The sequence below is a fragment of the Watersipora subatra genome, chromosome 6 (assembly GCF_963576615.1).
Source record: "Watersipora subatra chromosome 6, tzWatSuba1.1, whole genome shotgun sequence".
Classification (NCBI taxonomy): Eukaryota; Metazoa; Bryozoa; class Gymnolaemata; order Cheilostomatida; family Watersiporidae; genus Watersipora; species Watersipora subatra.
In genome coordinates, this window is record NC_088713.1 from 61,400,041 (window position 1) to 61,420,971 (window position 20,931).

Here is a 20,931-nt window from a genome sequence, read left to right on the forward strand (position 1 = left end):
CCAAAGTCTTACTGGCTTGATACCTGAAAGTTTGCAGATGAAATTTAAATATACCAAGAGTTTGCATTTATACATAAATTAAATAATAGCAAATGACATGTTGGCAATTCTAGAGTACAGTATTATCAGTCTATATGAATCTCGGTGTTTATATGTTAGAATTTTGTCTTTCGTCTCCGCGTCAAGTTATATCAAATTCAAATTTGGCACCCATATTCACATCTAAACATCCACTTACGGAGGATTTGATGGCAGAACATCTTGTTCCTGATGCATTAAGTTAACCCACTAAGTTAAATGGGAAACATATATAATGGGTTCATTGGGCAGTTAGTCATTATCTGGGTTAAAATATACATGTACATAATGCACAACAATGTGTCATGCGCAACATCACTGAAGCTGGATCTCAAGGCTTTTATGGGTAAGTTAGACAATACGGATACTAGCTTCTTAGAATTACCTAATGGAAACTTTACATACCTGCCACTGTTTATACACTGTTTTTATAATTACCCATGCGACACTTGGAGTTCAGCGGGTATTTAACTAAAACAAACTGTTAGCAGATATTATTTTTATAAACAGTTTAACATTCCTCAATGGAACTACAAAAAGCCAAGTATTAAATTTACTAAACTTAGTTTGCATGAAAATAAAAAGGTAATATAACACATTCGATACTCTATATGAAAAGTTAGTTCATTTTTAAACTGGTTAAGTTATGGCGCAATATCACTTAAGTTTGCTCTCACGGCTCTTATTAGAAAGTTTAGCAATACAGCTACTAGCTTACTCAAATTATACATTGAAAATTTGCTAAGCTGATGGCAAGTGGCAGGCAACTATACTACCTGCCACTGTTTATAAGCTGTTTTTCATATTTTTGCAATGCCAATGCAAATAGATACTAATGTTAATTAAGCACAGCGTAAGAAAAAATGAATTATATCCTTACTGTGGTAGACTGTGCAAACCCAACCGAGTCAAGCCGAGCACACTTGAGCCAAGCTAATTATAATGTACTATAAAGAATTATAGTACGTTAGAAATATAATATAGATTCCAAAATTCAGCCTCAAGGCAACTGAGAGACAGCATTGAGGTAAAGGATACGCGGAGACATGCTAAAAATCTTGAGATACACATGATGGCTCACTTGATATACAGAGTTGTATGCCTAGTTAAAGTGACAATATTTATTAGGTGAGCCTACGTACATCATCTAAGTTAGCCATACCATGTTTATGGTAACTTGAATACTCGCTGAATCCAAATCTAGCAACGATGAGTTTTCATCTTTGAAAAATTCATTTGCTGCGAGCTGAAAAATATTGCTGAAAATATCTACTGCTCAAGTAGTTATCAACAAATGATATTATTTTAGTAATATCAAACACTTTGTCAGCAAAGCAAAGTTTTGGCGTAGTGGTTGAAATCGCAATGAAGTAGATATATTGTTTGTTATGAAGATTAATCACACTTCCGATTATTATTAAAGAGTAGTATAGAACTCAAACTTTAATTGCAATAAATAACCTCCACCGAATTACATATCAATATTTGATGAATTTGAGATGTACGAGCTCAGACTTGGAACACGTTTGACTCGTGTGTTGAAGTATGCCTCCAATTAATTCATAGCAAGGGCAATCACAATAAAATTCATAAATTGTTTACAAAAAATTTATATTGTAAGTAATTGTATATTTAAAGTTAAAAGCAATTTGTATGGCTGCCACTTTTTTATAAAATAATAGCAAAAGGGATGTACATTTATGGGGATTTTTATGAGTTTCACAAATGTATATTCAAACTTTTTGTAAAATTTTGTTTTGGTTTGACTGTTATTTAGTCAGGCAGATGCAATGAAAATAGAAATCATACACTATTAACAATGATTTTTAGATTTAAGTTAGATTATGTTTGAAGCAGTTTGTATTGCAGCCATTTTTATAAGATGCTGCCAAGTAGGATATACATTTTTGAAGCGTTATATGACTTTCATAAGTGTAGTTTTTTTTATCTGTTGAATATTTACAACATAAACCTCAATTAATCTGTAATCGTATGTCGCTTCATAACATAGAAAACAAGATTATACTTCCTAAAGATGTAAAACCCAATTTGATTTGATATTGCAACCAACGGTGCAGCTGACACCAAACAGAGAAACATCACACCAACATCAACACAAAAGAAAGGTACTAGTGTGATGCAACAAGCTCTTTGCTACTTATTCATGCCGTCAACTATGATAAATTGTAAACTGTATATCATCTGACCTACCCTGAAAGTCACCTTACTCTGTTCTGCCTATTTTTCAGTCAGCAGAAGTTTCCCCAGTCCACATCAGAGCCTCATGGGAGAAAAATACAAAATGATTCCTTTTACAGTCAGCATTTATGGCCAAGTTTCGGTTGGGTGTATCTACTGCTCAAGTAGTAATTAAAAAACAATATTATTTTTAGTAATATCAAACAGTTTGTCACAGATGGCCTAAAATTGTAGAATAGAGGCGGAACTGTCTTGATTCAACTCGTCTGATTGTTACTTGCTATGTTTGGCCTTGAACAAAAACTTTTAGAGAGGTTTTCATAATCAATAACAATAAATTGTGGTCGAATGCAGTAATATATTAAAAACATGATCATCCAAACTTAAACGTTTAAATATGGATATATAGTAACAGAAATTCCCCTCTCATACAGCCCAGAACCAAAGTGATATTGGAAAAAGAAAGGGTACTGATGATTGAGAAATGCAATATTAGCAGTCAAATGGCACTGCAGTGCAATAGGAGAACTGTAATGGTAGCTGTATTGTACTAGGTGTCCGTGTACAACAAACAGCAATAATGAAAGGAAAAGATTATATGTTTATATCTCTCCCCCTGCAATAAGAGAAATGCAGTATTGGCCAATACTAGAAATAAAATGCACTGATATTATTAAAATAACCAATATTATTAAGATAGTAATAATAGAAAACCAATGTTTACACTTCAAAACGTCATAGCTAACAATATCAAAAAGCTGTGATATTTATATGGATCTTTAGAAAATCTATTTAAAGAAGTGTTTGGTCATGAAAAACAGTAATAATGAAAGAAAAGATTATATTTTCATATATCTTCCCATGCAATAAGAAAAATGCAATATTAGAATTGAAATGCACAAATATTATTAGAATAACCAATATTATTATTACAGTAATACAGTAATAATAGAAAACCAATGCTCAACTTTGTTTACATTTCAAAACATCTTAGCTAACAATATCAAGAAGTTGTAATATTTATATAGATTTAAAAAAAATCTAGTTAACAAAACTATTTAGAAAAAATAATAACAGTAGCATATTGCCCATCATCGATGTTGTTAGTGTGACTATAACACTTCAGTGGTCATCCAAACTTATAATTAAATATTGTAAGAATCTCATAAAAATCGTTAGAAAAAATATCATTGTCATTTCCTTTACTTTCACTGCTTTGGACATCAGTTACAATACCAAAGTACTCAGAAGCATCCAAAATGTCAGTTACTTTAAAATTGGCAAAAAATAAACGATTAAATTTTTGTACTTCTACATTAATTACAGAAACTTTCAACAATTAGACAATGCTATATACTGGTGAAATGTACATTTCCTTTTTTCGTGAAATGCGCACGACTTAATGGTTCTATCCTTTGTCACTCGGAGTTTGGTTTGTCGGTCTTAATTTTGATAAAAATAAGGCTTGGCAAGATTTATTTACAAATTTCGGCCAAATTAATCTGTCTATTTGTGTATAATCCGATCAGATGGGTAAGTTTTAAAATATTGTCGACAATTTACAAAGACTTGGTAACATATTTATATAGGTTTTTATGTGTTTTGTATTATTATTATCCTTAAGCGACTCTATTGAAAAATGGTTAAATTTGTTGATGAGATTTTGGTACAAGGTATGGGACGTTGTTGATGAATAATTTTTATGATTTGTGTGCACATGCATTTATCATAAAACTCTCAAACATTCGCTCCGCTTGTGTTTGGTCGTGGAACCAAAACCAGCAGAAGAAGTTGAAAGACTTAAATTAGTGCAAATCAAGTTTGATACGGCAGTTCTAGATTATTTATAAGTATTCATCTGATCGATCTATCAATTTAAATTATCTCCTTCCATAACATCACATTACAATGAGCATGCATGAAGAGAATCTCATACTGTTAAGAATTATAGTACATTTAATTTAAAATATAGAGTCCAACAGAAAGCCTATAAACAGCAGATAAACCGCATTCAGGTGAATGACACTTGGAAACATGCTTATAGGACACCTCTTGAACTTTGGTATAAGTTTTATAATCTTGGAAAATTACTTCATGTTTTTTTATGTAAAATATAATTTCTAGGTAATACTTTAATCTGCAAAACGTTCTTTAAACTGCAAAATAATACAGGTGCTACAAAAAGGTACTTAGTTTTATATTTAAAAAATTCAGTCGCTGATAAATTATAATTGCAGAGTTTAGAAACAGTTAGAATGTTGCATAACTATTTATATACATGAAATATTATTAAAATAGTTTGAATAAACTTCCTAACACTTGGATCAGCTTGTCAAGTGATAAAGTAAAAGAGCAACTGAGAGGTATTTAAACATCGGTAAAATAAATTTGAAAACAAAGTTTGGACGTAGCTGGTTGAATTACAATAAAGCAAATATATTGTTTGTTATGAAAATTAATCAGCTTTTAGATTAATATTAAAGCGTAATGGAGAACTCAAATTTCAATTGTATTGAATTAGCCCAATCACATTACATGACAAGATTTAATAACTTTGAGATGTACCAACTCAAACTTGTGTGTTGAAATATGACTGTAATTAACTCATAGCAAGAGTAATCACAATAAAATTCATAAGTTGTGTAAAAAGATTTTAAATTGTAAGTAATTGTAATTATTTGTAATTTTAAAGTAACAAACCTGTTGTATGGCTGCCATTTTTTATAAAATACTAGCGAAAGGGATATACAAGTTTGGGGAGTTTTATGACTTTCACAATTATTGTTTATTCAAGTTTTCTGTGCAATTTGTATATATGGTACAAAGCTGCAACAGAAGCTTCAATTAATCTGAAACCCAAATTTGCTTCATTATAGAGATAGCAAATTTATACTTCATGAAACTGTAAAAAGCCAACTTAGTTTGACAAAGGGTAACAAAAGTAACAAATTGTAACAACGGGTGCAAATGACAGCTGGCAGAAATAAATCACTCTATTATCTACACAGAAGGAAGGTACTAGTGCAATACAACAAGCTATTTGCTACTTTTTCATGTTGTCAACCATTTTAATTTGTAAAGTGTATATCCTCTGACCTACTCTGAAAGACAACTTACTCTGTGCTGCATTTTTTTCATTCAGAAAAAGCTTCTCCAGTACACATCAGAGCCTTATGAAAGCAAAATACAAAATTATTTTTCTTATAGTCAGCATTAATGGCCAACTTATGGTTGGGTGTATCTACCGCTCAATTAGTAATCAACAAACGATAATACATTTAGTAATATCAACCACTTTGTCACAGATGGCCTAAAAGTGTAAAAAAGAGGCGGAACTGTCCTGAAACAATTTGTTTGATTGTTACTTGCTATATTTGCTTTTGGACAAAAACTTTTATCAAAGTTTTCATAATAAATAAATAATAGTTATAGTGGAATGCAGTAATATATTAAAAACATGATCATCAAAACTTAACTATATAGTTAGAATGCAAGAAAAAACTGAACTCTAAATAAAGTTTTATTTATACATTTTAAGTAAAAAGGATAGCTTTAAAATACTTGCAACTTCACTATTACTATTATAATTGCCATGTTATTTGTTACTATTATGTCTTACTAAAATAATTACCATAGAGTTGATCTTTAGTCAAACATACTAACAAGGAAGGAATGACCTCACTTTTGTTGGCAATTTATTGCTCCACAATCAAACGATAGTGATACCAATCAGTGTGAGAAGTCAAATTCTAAAGCCCATTCACACAGGTCATCTATGAATACAAAGTGTAGTGAATGAGTTTGTCCGTTTGTGTGGTGGCCTGGAATATTGCAAAAATTAGCTGAGATGATGAAAAACTACAGCACCTGAAAGACACACCATCCAGAATTTTGTTAGCCTCTCAAACCAATGATGCTTCTAGAAAGATTATTGCAGCAAGCATAATGACTAATTTTTTTCCGTTTTAAGATTCAAGACTACATTCTAGTCGTAGACTACTACAGCTCTAGATATATGAAATTATCTCATTTCTCTAGCAAAACAAGCACTGCTATTATCAACTCACTGAATTCTATATTTGCCAGACACGGAATACTAGAAACCGTCATGACAAATAATGAACTTTGTTATGCTAGCTAAAAATACAAGAGTTTTTTAGCAGAAACATGCTTTCAAACCACACCAGCTCTTCACAATATCCTCAAGCTAATGGACAAGTGGAAAAGTGTGGGTAAACAACGACAAATCTTTCTAAAAAAGATGCTGACCCGTATCTTGCTTTACTCCCCAACCGCAATACCTCAATACACAATGGTTACTTTTAGGCAGAGATGTTCATGGTTACGTAACTCCTGACTGATTTATTTGCAGATCCAAACACTCTCATGCACGTCAGACCAGACCGCCTATTCATTGCTTTGAAAAAGAACAAAGCTAAGATAAAAATCTCTTATGACAGTCGCCTCAATGTTAAAGAACATCTACAATATAAACAGCTATCGTTGTCTGTGTCTGTCCGCGCTATAGAGTACCGTACTTTTCGGACTATCAGCCACTACTTTTTACTGATGGTTTGTGAGACATGCGGCTTATATATGGGTGCAGTTATTCTGTGGTTTTTCTTTTGCTGCAAGGGAGTATTAACAGGATTCTCCAGTTAGTGTGCCTCTATACATAACCTATTATTCGTCTTTACACAAAAATCACGTGATCTCTGGTATAGCGGGCCTCTTTACAGTGCCCATCGGCACTGTTTCGTTTCAAACAGCAAAGTTGCTGCCATGTTGAAAAAACACCAATTTGAGTTCTGCGGCCTATACAGTGATGCTTATACAGCTATACAAATGTACTACTCATTAAATAAAATAAATTAATGAGTAGTAGTTTACAAGCAATTAATATTTACTGCCAACATGTACCGAGAAGGTCATGTAAATGTTTGTTTCCTGCGTTCACTGGAAAAAACGCAGTTCTCATCTACTAAATTTCCACATCAAATAGGTAAAATTTTCTTATTCAATGTTGTATTGTCTATGAATTGCCACACTTCCAATACAAAACCCTTGCACTTGCGTCCATGTACAAATTTGGCTATCGGCCCACTGCCAGCCATTTTGCCGATATTGTTTCATATGTATACAATAGTTTTTTCAATTTCAAACTCAATCTGGAACGTTTGTTCTGGATATATATTTCATTTTGCCAACATTTTAACAAGCATTGGTATGCAAAAAATTCATTGTATCCATACTTTGTTCTCTTTAATTATCCGTGTAATCAACAAAATCTGAAAGGATATAATGTTATCAACAAATAAAAAAATTCAGTTACTAGCAGATGCTGGGAAAGTTGCAAAAATGTGTCTACGCCGGTCGACCATAGAAAACGCATGAATGAGTCTACTTCAGTGAAAGGGTAGAAAACATTGGATTTGCAACTGTTCGGGATAGTAAGAATGTTAATTTCCTTCCGCGGCTGAGTTACTTTTACTTTTTTCCAGCTGCGAGTACTACAGAACTACAGCTACTACCGAACTTGCATGGGTACAGCTACTGCGTTTCACCTACTAAATTCTTACATCAAAAAAGTTAGTATTTCTTATTCAATGTTCTATTGTCTACGAGTTGCCACATCTCCACTACTTAAAACGTTGGATCTGCAACTGTTTGTGATAGTAAGCATGCTCATTTTTTTCCACCGCGGATTTACTTTTACTTTTTTTCCAGCTATAAGTACTACAAAACTACAGCTATTACAGAACTTGTTCAGGCATTCCGAGCGTTGCGATAGGGGATGGTGAGAAGAAAGCGAGCAGCGTACATGTATATTACAAAAGAGCACACCATCTTATTCACTTTTAGAAACGCTTGAAGCAGTACAAAGCCTCCAAAAGAACTGCTGCCCAAACGCAAGAACAGATTGAATCCCGTAGAGAAAGACAGCAAAATCGAAAATCAGCAGCTAGGAGAGCAGAAACTGCAGAGCAAACACAGCTACGTCATAAAAAAAAACAAGACTGCTGAGCTGACCCAGCAGCGATTCAAACAGCTCAGAGCAGCCACTACAGCGGCCAGATGTGCAGAAACCTTCGAGCAGATGCATCGGTGACAAGAACATGATGCACTAGCAATGACAGTTGTTCAGCGAGCCAAATTTTTTAGAGCAGATGAAACGGCAACAACAGCAAAATGCACTAACTACAGCAGCTGCTGCCAGGCGCCGTGTATGGGCAGAAGACTTTGCACTTGACTACAGTCCTGCAACACAGCATAGGGCCAAATATTTCTATGACACAAATGTCCAAAAATACTTCAGATGTAATGCCTTAAGTTGGAAAGGCGAGAGGCCATGTATGTAGTTTATATAGTAGATCTTATCCATAATAAATCTTATCAACACAACCACATTACTGCTGGACGGTTTGTATATACCATGTCAAAACACAGGCAATAGACTAAGGACTTTTGAGTCATGACTAGTGTTTTAAGCATGTATAAGTCTCAATTCAATACATGCTGGCGATAGCTTAGCAGTGCAATAGCAAAATATTTTATAGAATTTCTTAGAATATGTAAAACTTTTCAATACAGCCAGTTTAAAAAACTTCAGTTTGCATAGCAATGTCAATTTCATAATCAGTCTTGTGTACAAAATTAGGACAACTCCGATTTGAATGGTTCGAGACTGATGCATTGTTACAGTAGGCTAGCTGTAAAACACATTGCATATTTCCATTGGTCTCTCCAACACTATTGACATGTACGACTGCATATGGGTATGCAGTCTAATCAGCTCAAAATTTCAGTAGATTGCATATTTGGAGTTGTTTTACAGTACGAAAGACAACTCTCAATAAAACTATTGCTTTATGTAAATCTGTTCCCGAACACAATTAATGCAGATAGTATTTTATATGCGTCAATTTGATCGATCTGGTGAAGTTACACCAAATATACCTGGCAGATCACATATACTCAGTGCTGGTAACATAAAAATTTCCTCACTTTTAGCAATATTTCAAAACGCATCAGTAATGATTTCACATAAACATAAACTTTTTTTCTTCAGAGTAATTTTATATATTCCAGGTCGAGTAAATAAAAAGTGTAGTTCTTCACTAATTCCAGCTTTACTCTTGGCAATCTGTTCATCAACAAATGCTCAATAGCGCAATTTTTATTAGTGTTACAAATTTGCCACAATATGAATAAACATAATAAGTTGCAGTGAAATTATTGTGATTCTTGACAATATAAAAAATATTTTATTTATGAAAAAAGGATTGAAATAGGAATCAAAGCAATAAACCTCTCAGTTTTAAACACTTTTTCACATTTTATCTTTTCTTCAAATCCAATTTTAGATAATACGAACCATACAGTACATTTCCAATGAGTTGAAACCTGTTTGATCAGTTTTCAGAAGTGTTGCGAGAAGAATGTTGGTATCAGAAGTTTATGACTGACTTAATGTATTGCAATCCTCAGACAGAGATAATTCAGTTGATTTCAGATGAATGCAATATTCATTTCCAATAAAACATGGAAAAATGGACAAAAAATTGACACCACAATGAAATAGTAAATTACTAGTAATCCTTCCCAATATGAGATAAATCAAACATTCAAATTCGGACCTTTAAATGTAAAGGACAAGTTCATATGTCTTTAATTTATTTGACAAATATTTTATTGTCCAGCTATCCATTGTTGTACTTGAATCACGATGGGTAACAAAAATCTGTGCTGCCACATTGCTTTTCTTTTAAATATATTTTATTTAAGGTGACAGCTTCGTTCCTTTGGCAAGCCTACAGTGAAGTGTTGTTTATTTGTCATGCGGTCTTCACCGGAACATTGTTCTCTTGTTCTCAAGTTAATTGTCATATTGCAAATGACTTCAGAAAACATGGGCACTTTTGCTGATGACGTAGTTGATAGTTGCATGTCACTTGCTTAGCTACACTTTCCCCTCCTCTGACACCAATTAAAATATCCTGATCAAATGATTTGATCCAGAGAAGGGTATCAAGTTATATGGCAGGTGCATGCCAAAACTGAGATTTTTAAACTAAATATATCAACCTCAAATTACCCGCCTAGAATTTATGATAATTTTAATAATGATTGCCTATGCAGTAGGCGGACAACTCCTTATAGTCAGTACAACCTCAATTGTTTTAGAAAGATTTAACCAGCACTTGAGTAACTTTGATTTCAATGCCCTTTGTAAGCTTCCCTTACCTACTACTTTACTTTATTAGGCCCCGTCTGAGTAACAGTAGCCATATTAGTACCTCCCACCAGCTGACTTACTATGAGTGGCATTAGCTATAATAAAAGAGAAGTTTGTCTTTTTGAAGTCGTTGCTGGATGTTGGGGAAAATATTACATCACACAGATTTTGAACTCAGACATTCAAACATAGCAATCAATAATGGTATGTTTAAATGAATGGTATTTAACGGTAATAGTTCTTTAAAGTTATATAATATTAAAAGTTTGTCAGATGAAAACTACTTTTAATGCATTTTTATGCAAAAATGTATTATAATTTGATTTGAAAAAATTAAACCGTATTTAATTAAACTGTAATATCAAACTAGTTATTAATAATTTTCTCAGACTTTACAAGTGACTATTTTCGTGTTTTTATTCAAATACACTTGACTTGAACTAAGAAACAGCCCATGTAGTCATCTAGTAGCAAGACTGTATAACCGGCTAATCATGAAGCTGCAGTACCAATTACCTATTGTTCATTCATTCAATTTCTAATAGAATCATCTTGATTCCCTATTGGATAACTGTTATTCTTCACAGCCAACTAGGAGACAGGCTTACCGATGAGTGCCGGAGCCATAAGTACGTATATCTACAACCTACAAAGAAGCCTGTAGTAAGTAGTCAGAGCAGATGACAAACAGAATAGGACAGGCAAGTGTAATTATAGATTATATTAGCATATTTTGATATTTTATTTATTGAGAATAATAGAGTAGATGAAGGGAGTCACTGAGTCATTGTGATTATAATATAACACTGAATCATGAGACTATCACTCTCTACCCTGAGGAGATTCATAGAGCCTGTCATGTCGTGAGGTTAAGTTAAGGTCAGGAGGCTCTGATATCATTCTTCAGTCATAATCCTACCAGCAAACACTTCCTACTGCAGATATTTCATGTTTCTCAGTTCTGCCAGATTATGAAATATTTCCTTCCTATTCATATTCTGTAAATATCTAGGTTTACCTGCAGCTATAAAAACTGAAAGATATTTATAGCTGAAGATACCCTACTGGAGATATTTCACGTTCATCTTGTGAACAGCTTGAAAACTGTAGTATGTTTGCTTATTCCAGCTTTTACTTTGGTCAGAAATAGCTACACTCTACTGATTGTATTCAGCTTCAAGTCTACTAGTAGAATGGTGCTCAATGCAAGAGAGTGCAAAGAACTTTTGGCACCAGATAAAGTTTACTATAGTCTTTTTACCTGGTAATTATATCAGGTTAATAACAAATGTGTTGATGCTTTATTTCCTAGCTTCCCCAGAGTATCACAATCTTTTACTTCCTTTCTAAACTCTTTAAATATTCAGGGTTCACATGTTGCCACTCTGTTTAGTTGGCAGCTTTCTAAATCAACAGTCGTGCTACACTTTATTCTCATTATTTATCTTCTTTTACTGTGTGCAGCAGCTAATAGAGTTTAGCATATATGTTACAGTTAAACATGGAGGACTTGCTAAGGAAGTATGTTGGAGATGCGCTGCATGTTAGAGATGAGCTGGATGATAGAGACAATACATTGTTTGGAAAAATGTGGAAGTATACTCGCTATACAGAAATAGATTTTCGTTCATTGAGGAAAGCTGTATGGGGCATTGAACCAGCTCGGTTACTTAGGCTATTGCTAACCATTAAATACGACTCCAACACAGCTGTAATGATAGCTGTAAATAAAGGCCAGACAAAAATATGTTGTATGTTTCTCTCTCCCCTCAGAGGGATAGCAGACCAGTTGCTGTGTATAAAGGAGAAGGAAAGTGAAAAAACTGTTTTACACCTTGCCGCGCAGAAGGGAGACAATACAAGTGTAGAGTTACTGCTCGATACGGTCAGTGATGAGAGAAAGTACGAGTTTATTGCTGAAAAAGATAAGCATGGTGCAACAGCTATCGAATTAGCTGCATTGCAGGGAAGCAGTGAGTGTATAAGCATCTTGCTCAAAAACTTCTCTACACCACATAGAAACTCACTACTAAAGATACAGAATAATGACCTCCAAACTGCACTACACATTGCAGCAGCCAATGGAAATACATATGCTCTGAAGGTCATGCTAGAATCTGCGTCTCTTGAGACTGTTTCTTCTCTCCTTGTCATAAAAAGTAAATACAACAGGACCCCTTTAGATGAGGCGGTGGATAAAAAGACAACAAGGTCATCAGAGCTACTGATGAGTTGGCAGCTGAAGTTAGCTGTAGAAGGTAGGATGGTTATAAAAAATGATACCAGCTATTGGGTGATACCAGCTGTCTAGAGGTAGAAGATTGCAAATCAATGTAGCAAAATCTAGGTTCATCTTTATTTGGTTTTCAAAGTATTTTTTGACACAGACCTACATGTAAGTGCATTATGATTTATTGTACTTGCAAAATGCTGCTAAATAGTTTATTGGAATTCACGTATTTGGTGTGACAGAATTCAAAGCTGCAAGTTTATACAGTTGGAAAGTTTACCAATATACTTTTTTATGAATAGCTAATCAGCTGGTCAGTAGTTTTACCTCTTTCATTTATACTGATGTGGATTATCCACAGCATTTTAATTGTTAAATAATGAAAGTTCTTAACATAATGATTCTCGATCTTTTTGTCAAATGTAATTATATACTGAATGGCAAGTTATAGTATGAATTTCATTGGTCTCTTACTTTAATATGCAGCCTTTAGTTTATAATAATACTAATCTTGGATATTAAAATTGAAACTAGATTAGCTGACTTTTATAGATATTAACTGAGAAAGTTACCATGAGACAATGAGTGGTTCCATTCACCATTGCTGCTGATAGTAGGGGCAACTAGTATGATGTTGAGTTTTGGCTGAAATTCATAATTCAGGTGCAGGTGTACATACAGGGAATTTTTTGTATAGCTCTGTTTTTAAAATGTTGGCAACATAAAATATGTAACCAAAATTTTCTAGATAGTGATTGAAAGTGAAAAGTGTATACATATCATGTAGCAGAATCGACCATTTTCTGTAAAATGGCTGGCAGTAGGCAGAGAGCTAAATTGGTACATGAATCACAAATAAAAGGTCAGCATATAGTAGCTTGGAAATTGCATATTTTTTCATTATTTAAATATTGTCATTCTGATAACACCAGAACAGCAACTTGGGTTTTACTGACATCATTGCTTTTGTATTGTCACGTTTTATTTTTTGCTCAACTCGCCTTTGCTTTTTGTTTAATCTCCTACTATCGTCATGTAAGACTCAGTTCATACTACTACTGTTTCTTGTAGCCACAGCGGAGGCTAAACGGAAAATTAGTAATCTACGGAGAGAAGGTCAGCTAAAAGTCTTAGCTCTACAGGAAGAAACTGAGCAACAGGCAAGAGGTAACATCCTATGTGAATATCTTAATAGTCTATTGCTAGTGTAGTACTGAGATAGAAATGTTAGATGATTCTATAATTGACATTGTACATGTATGTCAGTGTCTTGTTATGCAGGTGAATAGTATATCCAAATAATGATGTGTTCAACATTTGCTGTGGTTGTCATGTACAAGCATTAGTACGGTAACATATGTAATAGCAAGTTCTTTTGTCACTATTCATTTGTTCTAGAATTGGCTGGAACTCAATATTCGATGGCAAAATTTCAAAAGTGTAGTGAACAGAAACATTCAGAACTACAGAGAGAAAGTTTCCAAAAAATCTTAGCTCTGCAGGAAAAAACTAAACAACAGGCAAGAGGTAACATCTTATGTGAATATCTTACTTTACTAGTATATGTTATTGTACTACTGAGGAATAGATATTGGATAGTTCTATAACTGACAATTTATATCAAAGTCTTACTACGCACATCAATGTGCACCTGATTTGGTTGTCAAATACAACACTCAATAGTTTGGTAAATCTAATAATGGTATATGAAACCGAGTTACTGTGTTCGCCTCCCGTATTATGCTGGAATTATCTTAATAGTTTTATGAGCTTAGCTTCTAATTATTCCCTTTGATCTCATGTTAGTTATATTATAATAAAAATTATCTCTGTTATACTGTAGCTCTTGCTGCTGCTAATAAAACAATCAGTGAGCTCCAGGAGGCTGAAAAGCGAACAACTAGAGGTATGTCATATTCTTATCTAAGAGTAAAGCCTGTTTAGCTGCCTTCTGTGGAACAATCAGTTGACAACATCTAGAAAGTTCCAAGGAATTCACTTATAATTAAGTTATAATGTAACTCTTGCTGTTGCTGACCAGACAATCAGTGACCTTAAGACGGCTGACAAGCGGACAAATAGAGGTATGTAATATTCTTTTTAGGAATATAGCGTTATTAGCTGCCTCCTGAGGAACAACCGTTGAAATTGTATAACAAAATTTAGGTAATTCACATATATTGACTCTGTTTTGACAGATTATAATAAGTTGTTTTCACAATACTGCAGATAAATATAAATAAAAGTCATTACAAATTTAGATTTCCGCACTTCATCAGAAAATCAGAAATATCACAAAAATGACTAGGTTCCATTAGCACTCGCTGTGCATTAGAGCGTGTGTGTTATGACAAGCAAGTGTTTTAAATACTTCACAACTGATTAGATGGCCATAGTTTGACTTAGATCTGTCTGTTTTGTGTTACTATAATTATGGTATACTAATACTTAAATATTATATAATATGATGACATTAGGGTATAAAACTGAAAACTAGTTGGTTGCACAAACAGAACATGCAACTGTATGTGTGTTGGCATTTAAACTTTAAGTGTTCGTTATAGCTCAACTGTCATTTGGGGGTAAGATATGATCAGTGCGTAATTTACAATTGTTATGAATACCAATGTGGGAAGTACAATCCAGCAACGTACATGTATTTCCCAGAACGTTGCTGGGCCGTTATGGGAAATGCCTTCCAGCAAAGTATTTCCACAACATTGCTGGAGCTTTGCGAAAAATATGTTCTAACAACGTATTTCCCCAACATCGGTGGAGTGTTGAAAATACCTCTACAAATAATCTTGTGACAACGTTGAGATGAAACGTTTCTGGGGTTTTCCAGAACATCCGTGAAACGTTCTGGGACTGTAAATTTGTTAATTGGGTTCATAGTGACTGTAGCTCCACATACCTTTAGCAATGCCTAAATGCAGATATATATAGATACATTAAAATTGAATTTTGAATTGAATATTTAATTGAATTGCTAAATTGAATTTTTTGCATTGCTCTGTTTTTTAACATTTTTGCCACATGAAATATGTAACAAAAATGTTCTAAATAGTGTTTGAATTTTAAAAATTGTTTACATATCATGTAGCAAAATCAACAATTTTTAGTAAAATGGGTGGCAGTAGGCCGAAATGCTAAATTCAACATGGATGGAAGTGAAAGGGCAACATGAAGTAGATCCTGTATCAATATTTTCTCCAGAATCTGAATATTCTCCTGTTGATGTGTTTTCCTGATAACACATGAACAGCGACTTAGCTCTTAGTGACATCACATGTTTCTTTGTGTCACATAATATTTTTTTCTTAACTCAACTTTTTATTTTTCGCTCAACTTGACTTTGTCATTTATGCAATGTCTTACCATCTTTATGTGAGGCCCAATTTATACCATTACTGTTTCTTGTAGCTTCAGCTGCGTCTCAAAGGATTTTTAATGATCAAAATGAAAAAAGTCAGCAGAAACTTGAGGTTTTACAAGAAAAAACTGATCAACAGGCAAAAGGTAATATCTTATGTGAATATCTTACTAGTCTATTATTAGTGTACTTTTTGAAAATGATGTTGAACAGTTCTATAATTGGCATTGTGTATCAGTGTCTTGTTATAAAGGTTCATGTGCACCTGCTCTGATTGTGAAATACAAAAATTGACCGTTTGGTAAATCTAATAACGGTATATGTAACTCAGTTACTATGTTCGCATCCGTAATTTGTTAGAATTATCTGAACAATTTTCTAGTTTTTACTCCTAGTTGTTCCCCTTTTTATTTCATGTTGGTTGGATTATAATAAAAAATTATCTTTGTTAAATTGTAGCGCTTGCTGCTGCTAATAAGACAATCAGTGATCTGCAGGATGCCGAAAAGGGAACAACTAGATGTATTTAACATTTTTATCTAAAAGTAAAGCTTTTCTTTGCGGCCTTCTGTAAAACAATCAGTTGACACTATCCAGAAGATTTTAGGTAATTCACCTATAATCACTCCGTTTTGATAGATTAAAATAAGTTGTTTCAATCATACTGTAGTTCTCGCAGTTGCTGACCTGACAATCAGTGATCTTAAGATGGCCGACAAACAAAAGTCTCAAGGTATGTATTATTCCTCTGATACAATTGTCAAACACAAGCAGTTACGGCACTGTTTGTAACAAATATCACATTTGCAGTGTCACAGTATTTTCCTCAACTTGAATCTGCTATTTATTAATTGTCTTATTATTTTCGTGTGACTTGCAGTTCATATTATTACTGTCTCCTGTAGTTTTAGAAGAGACTAAACAAGATATTAGTAATATACAACATGAGAGTCAGCAGAAAATTTCAGTTCTCAAGGAAAAATCTGATCAACAGACGAAAGGTAACTTATTTTGTGGATATATTACTAGCATATTGTTTGTGTTATACTGAGAAAGAAATGTAAGATACTTCTATAAGTGACAGTGTATATCAACGTCTTGCTATGCCGTTCAATTTGTCCCTGATTGGATTAACAAATGCGACAATCAAGTTTGGTGAATCTATCACCAAACTTATGGTATATGGTATGGTTATGGTATATGTAACTCAGTTACTGTATTTGCTTCCACACTTAGCTAGAACCGTCTAGATGATTTTATAATCTTACGTCTAATTATTCCCATAATTTTCTCATGCTTCTAATTATTCCCTTTGATCTCATATTTGTTAGATTTATAATATTTATCTCTGCTATATTGTAGCCCTTGCTGCCGCTAATAAGACAATCAGTGGCCTCAAAGATGCCGACAAAAAAACAACTAAAGGTATGTGATATTCTTAGCTAGGGGTAAAGCTATTTTAGCTTGATCCTTTTGAACAACCAATAGACATTATCTAGAAGATTTCCGGTAATTCACCTATATTCACTCTGTTTTGATAGATTATAGTAAGATTTCTTTATCACACGGTAGCTTGCACTGTTTCTAACTAGACAATCAGTAATCTTATGATGGCTGACAAGCGAAGAACAGGGGAGATATATAAACAAATAACATTTTCTTTCATTATTGTTGTTTGTTGTACATAATAATACCTAGTACATTACAGCTACCATTGCAGCTACCATTGCAGTTATCCTATTGCACTGCAGTGCCAATTGACTGCTAATATTGCATTTCTCAACCATCAGTACCTTTTCTTTCTTCCAATATCACTTTGGTCGGGGGTTTTATGACATGGGAGTTTCTAGTAATAGTTATGTCGGTCATATTGTAGCACTTGCTGCTGCTAATGAGAAAATCAGTGACCTCCAGGATGCCAACAAAGAAACCACCAGAGGTGTTTAATATTCTTATCTAAGAGGAAAGCTTTTTTAGCTTTATTATGTGGAACAATCAGTGAACTTTATCTATAAGATTTCAGGTAATTCACCTATTTTCACTCCGTTTTGACAAATTATAACGCATTGTCTTTATCATTCTGTAGTTCTCGCTGTTGCTGATCAGACAATCAGTGATCTTAAGATGGCTGACAAGCGAAAGTCTAAAGGTATGTGTTATTCTTCTGCAAAAAAATTCAATTACAATCACCAACAGTGATGTTTATGCTAAAGCATTTTTATCACTGTTTTGTAGCATTGGATGAGACTCGACAACAGATAAGAAGATTACAGAATGAAAGTGAAAGGAGGCTGTCATTAGTACAGGATGAGGCTAGACAGCAGAAAGCAGGTACTTTAATTATGTACATATATTGCTAGACTGGGGATTCTTTATCTCACAAGGTACCTGGTACAGGTTGCTAGAAACCTATAAATCCCATGCTAGCGTTGTATATTATATTACATATGCTATCAATGTGGTCTGAATTTATATGATTGTAATAGATAGATATTAATTTGATTCACACTGGTCAATGCTGTTCAGAGCAAATTAGACCATGAAACAATAAAACAAAAACAATACATCAATTGTCTGTCTCCTCTTGGTAATTTTTAGCGAGTATACAAATGCTGCTAAAACTACAAAACATGTGAGAATTTACCGTCAGCCTGAAGCACATAATTAGATGGCTTCTAATCAAAAAAACTGTGTTTCGATTTTCTGACTAATGTTAGTAGGTTTATAAAAGCCCAACTCATGACTTTGTCATTGATATCGCTTGTTCATCAATAAAAGGAACTGTTGCTTGTATATAAATTATAATAAGTGTCTATCTATTTAGATATGGCTGCCATGCAGCGGAGGTTGGAACAGTTTACTATGTACCTACAGGCTCCAGGAGATACAAATTCTATGGGTAATCAATATCACGCTCCAGACAGTTAATAATATCAAACATAATTCTCTTCCTTTCATCTGGTTTTGCTTTTAATCAAATATTTTTACGATTACTTATGTAAATACCAATAGCCAATTTTTCCGCCTTGTATTTTGAATTTGTGCTCAAAAACTTTATAATCATAGATAAATAGTGATTATTAAACTTTCCCCCTCTATTCCACTTAAAGAGTGTAACTAAAAAGCACATGTTCCAGTGACTTACTCTGCTGGACTGTATCAACTAGCCACAGAATTACACAGGTAGTTCCGCTATATAACCATACTATCTTCCTGTTCAACCAGATTTAGATCTGCAATAAGTTGATAAACATTATGAGTATCCTGAGTATTAAAAAAGACTTTAATCCCATGAACCGTGAATAATGTAATGATGATCTGAGGCTATGTCATAAGCAGCACTGGGATCATCATTTGTCAGTCAGTAGATTTTGTCTAATACGCAACCACTTGAAATCTGGGTTCTGCATCAGCAGGCATCACTTAAAAGTCGAAAATTCTCCAGATTAAAACTGACTGCTTTTGAAAAATACCCAAACTTCGCAGCTGCATGGTTTTTTAAGTAGTCTAAAAGCTGCTCTTACCTGTTGCCATAATAAGATTGAGGTATACACACAAATAGCAGATAAATTATGTTATACTAAGGATCTCTTATCAACAGTCAGCATTCTGGGTTTTGTAATGCTCTGATATGACAGTCATTGACGTGAATTGTATACATACAGTGCTTAAATGTCAAGAGTTGTAGTTGTTGAGTGATAAGATACCATTGGACTCTGTAGACATTTTGCGTTTCATTTTATCAGAGCTTTGATGCCATTTATGACTAGGCACCTGTCTGGTTCACATACCTCAGCTACCCGTTATGGATTTTACTGCACGTAACATTAGATCAGGTATAAACATTCTTGTAACAAATTTCATACAACTGGAAAGAAAAGTAACTGCCATTTGGGCTCTTAGTGCAACAATTAATTTATGATGAGTGCACAGAATGATAAAAATTTGGCGATTTGATAATATTTTATTTACCGATAGTGACAGCTTTACACTCACATTAGTAAACAAGAGAGGCCAACCAGACATTCAAATAAATAGTCATTTGTGTGGTGTACATACTTCAACTACCTTCTTGATCTCTATATTTACTAATAATGGCTGCTGTTCAAACAACAGACACCAGGATGGTATTTTTCGTTTGATAGCCAGTAATAGATCAAATTTCCTTGGCTGCTATTAATCCAACACTAGTATAACAATAACTTTCATGTTCATGAAAGACCCTTATATGGTGATCGAATAGCTCTATGGAATTATTTAAGTAAATATAGAGCTTCATACATGAAAGCTATACTGGTGCTAAGTAGCGTGTTTATGATGATAGATATGTAAATCTTTCTGGAAGAGTTTGAATGTAAAAGTAAATGAGTAGCTCTATGAAATGCTTCATGTTTATCTACAGCTCACTACTTTTATGCTAGATCAGTGCTGAGTAACGATTTTCAGGTAGTACAGATATATAGATTTTTTCATATAAATCCCAATGTAAAGATCAAGGGATACGGCATTAAATTATCTATGTTTTTATAAACTTTATAACACTTGTTAGCTAGATTTAGTAACCTTTGCTATTAGACGAGGCATCTCAGAATGTCTAAAGTTTGAAGTTATGAAATATATTGTCTTGTAGAGCATCCGAACACATGGCATGTTTAGCATGATGGCCCATACTGCGACAGCAGCGCCAATCAAACAGCTTCTGACTACCCAGAATAATCTTACTTTAAGTAACACCTGATGATCTTTTATGGCACACTAGCCTGACAGGGTGTGAGATTTATAAAAGACAAGCATTACATAATGATATGTAATATT

At 33.7% G+C, this 20,931-nt stretch overlaps 1 protein-coding gene across 1 annotated transcript; it reads left to right on the plus strand.

Annotated features, from left to right (window-relative positions):
• The first annotated feature begins 366 nt into the window (after positions 1 to 366).
• LOC137398426 (myosin-13-like) lies at positions 367 to 19,114 on the plus strand. The gene is made up of 15 exons (XM_068084534.1): positions 367 to 424; positions 6,650 to 6,811; positions 8,211 to 8,382; positions 11,101 to 11,176; positions 12,009 to 12,771; positions 13,815 to 13,910; positions 14,587 to 14,649; positions 16,167 to 16,262; positions 16,576 to 16,638; positions 16,787 to 16,849; positions 17,022 to 17,117; positions 17,993 to 18,055; positions 18,203 to 18,265; positions 18,352 to 18,447; positions 18,941 to 19,114. The coding sequence occupies exons 1-15, from the start codon at positions 367 to 369 to the stop codon at positions 19,042 to 19,044; spliced, it is 2,034 nt and encodes a 677-aa protein (XP_067940635.1). The 3' UTR covers positions 19,045 to 19,114.
• The last annotated feature ends 1,817 nt before the right edge of the window (positions 19,115 to 20,931 follow it).

What these genes read in the sequence shown, in the direction of transcription:
- LOC137398426 (XM_068084534.1), top strand. Translation starts at nt 367, where the DNA reads ATGCACAACAATGTGTCATGCGCAACATCACTGAAGCTGGATCTCAAG. An exon ending in TGTCCGCGCTATAGAGTACC is followed by an intron (nt 6,812 to 8,210) that starts GTACTTTTCGGA and finishes TGAATCCCGTAG; the next exon opens with AGAAAGACAGCAAAATCGAA. An exon ending in TGAAAAGCGAACAACTAGAG is followed by an intron (nt 14,650 to 16,166) that starts GTATGTCATATT and finishes TGTTTCTTGTAG; the next exon opens with CTTCAGCTGCGTCTCAAAGG.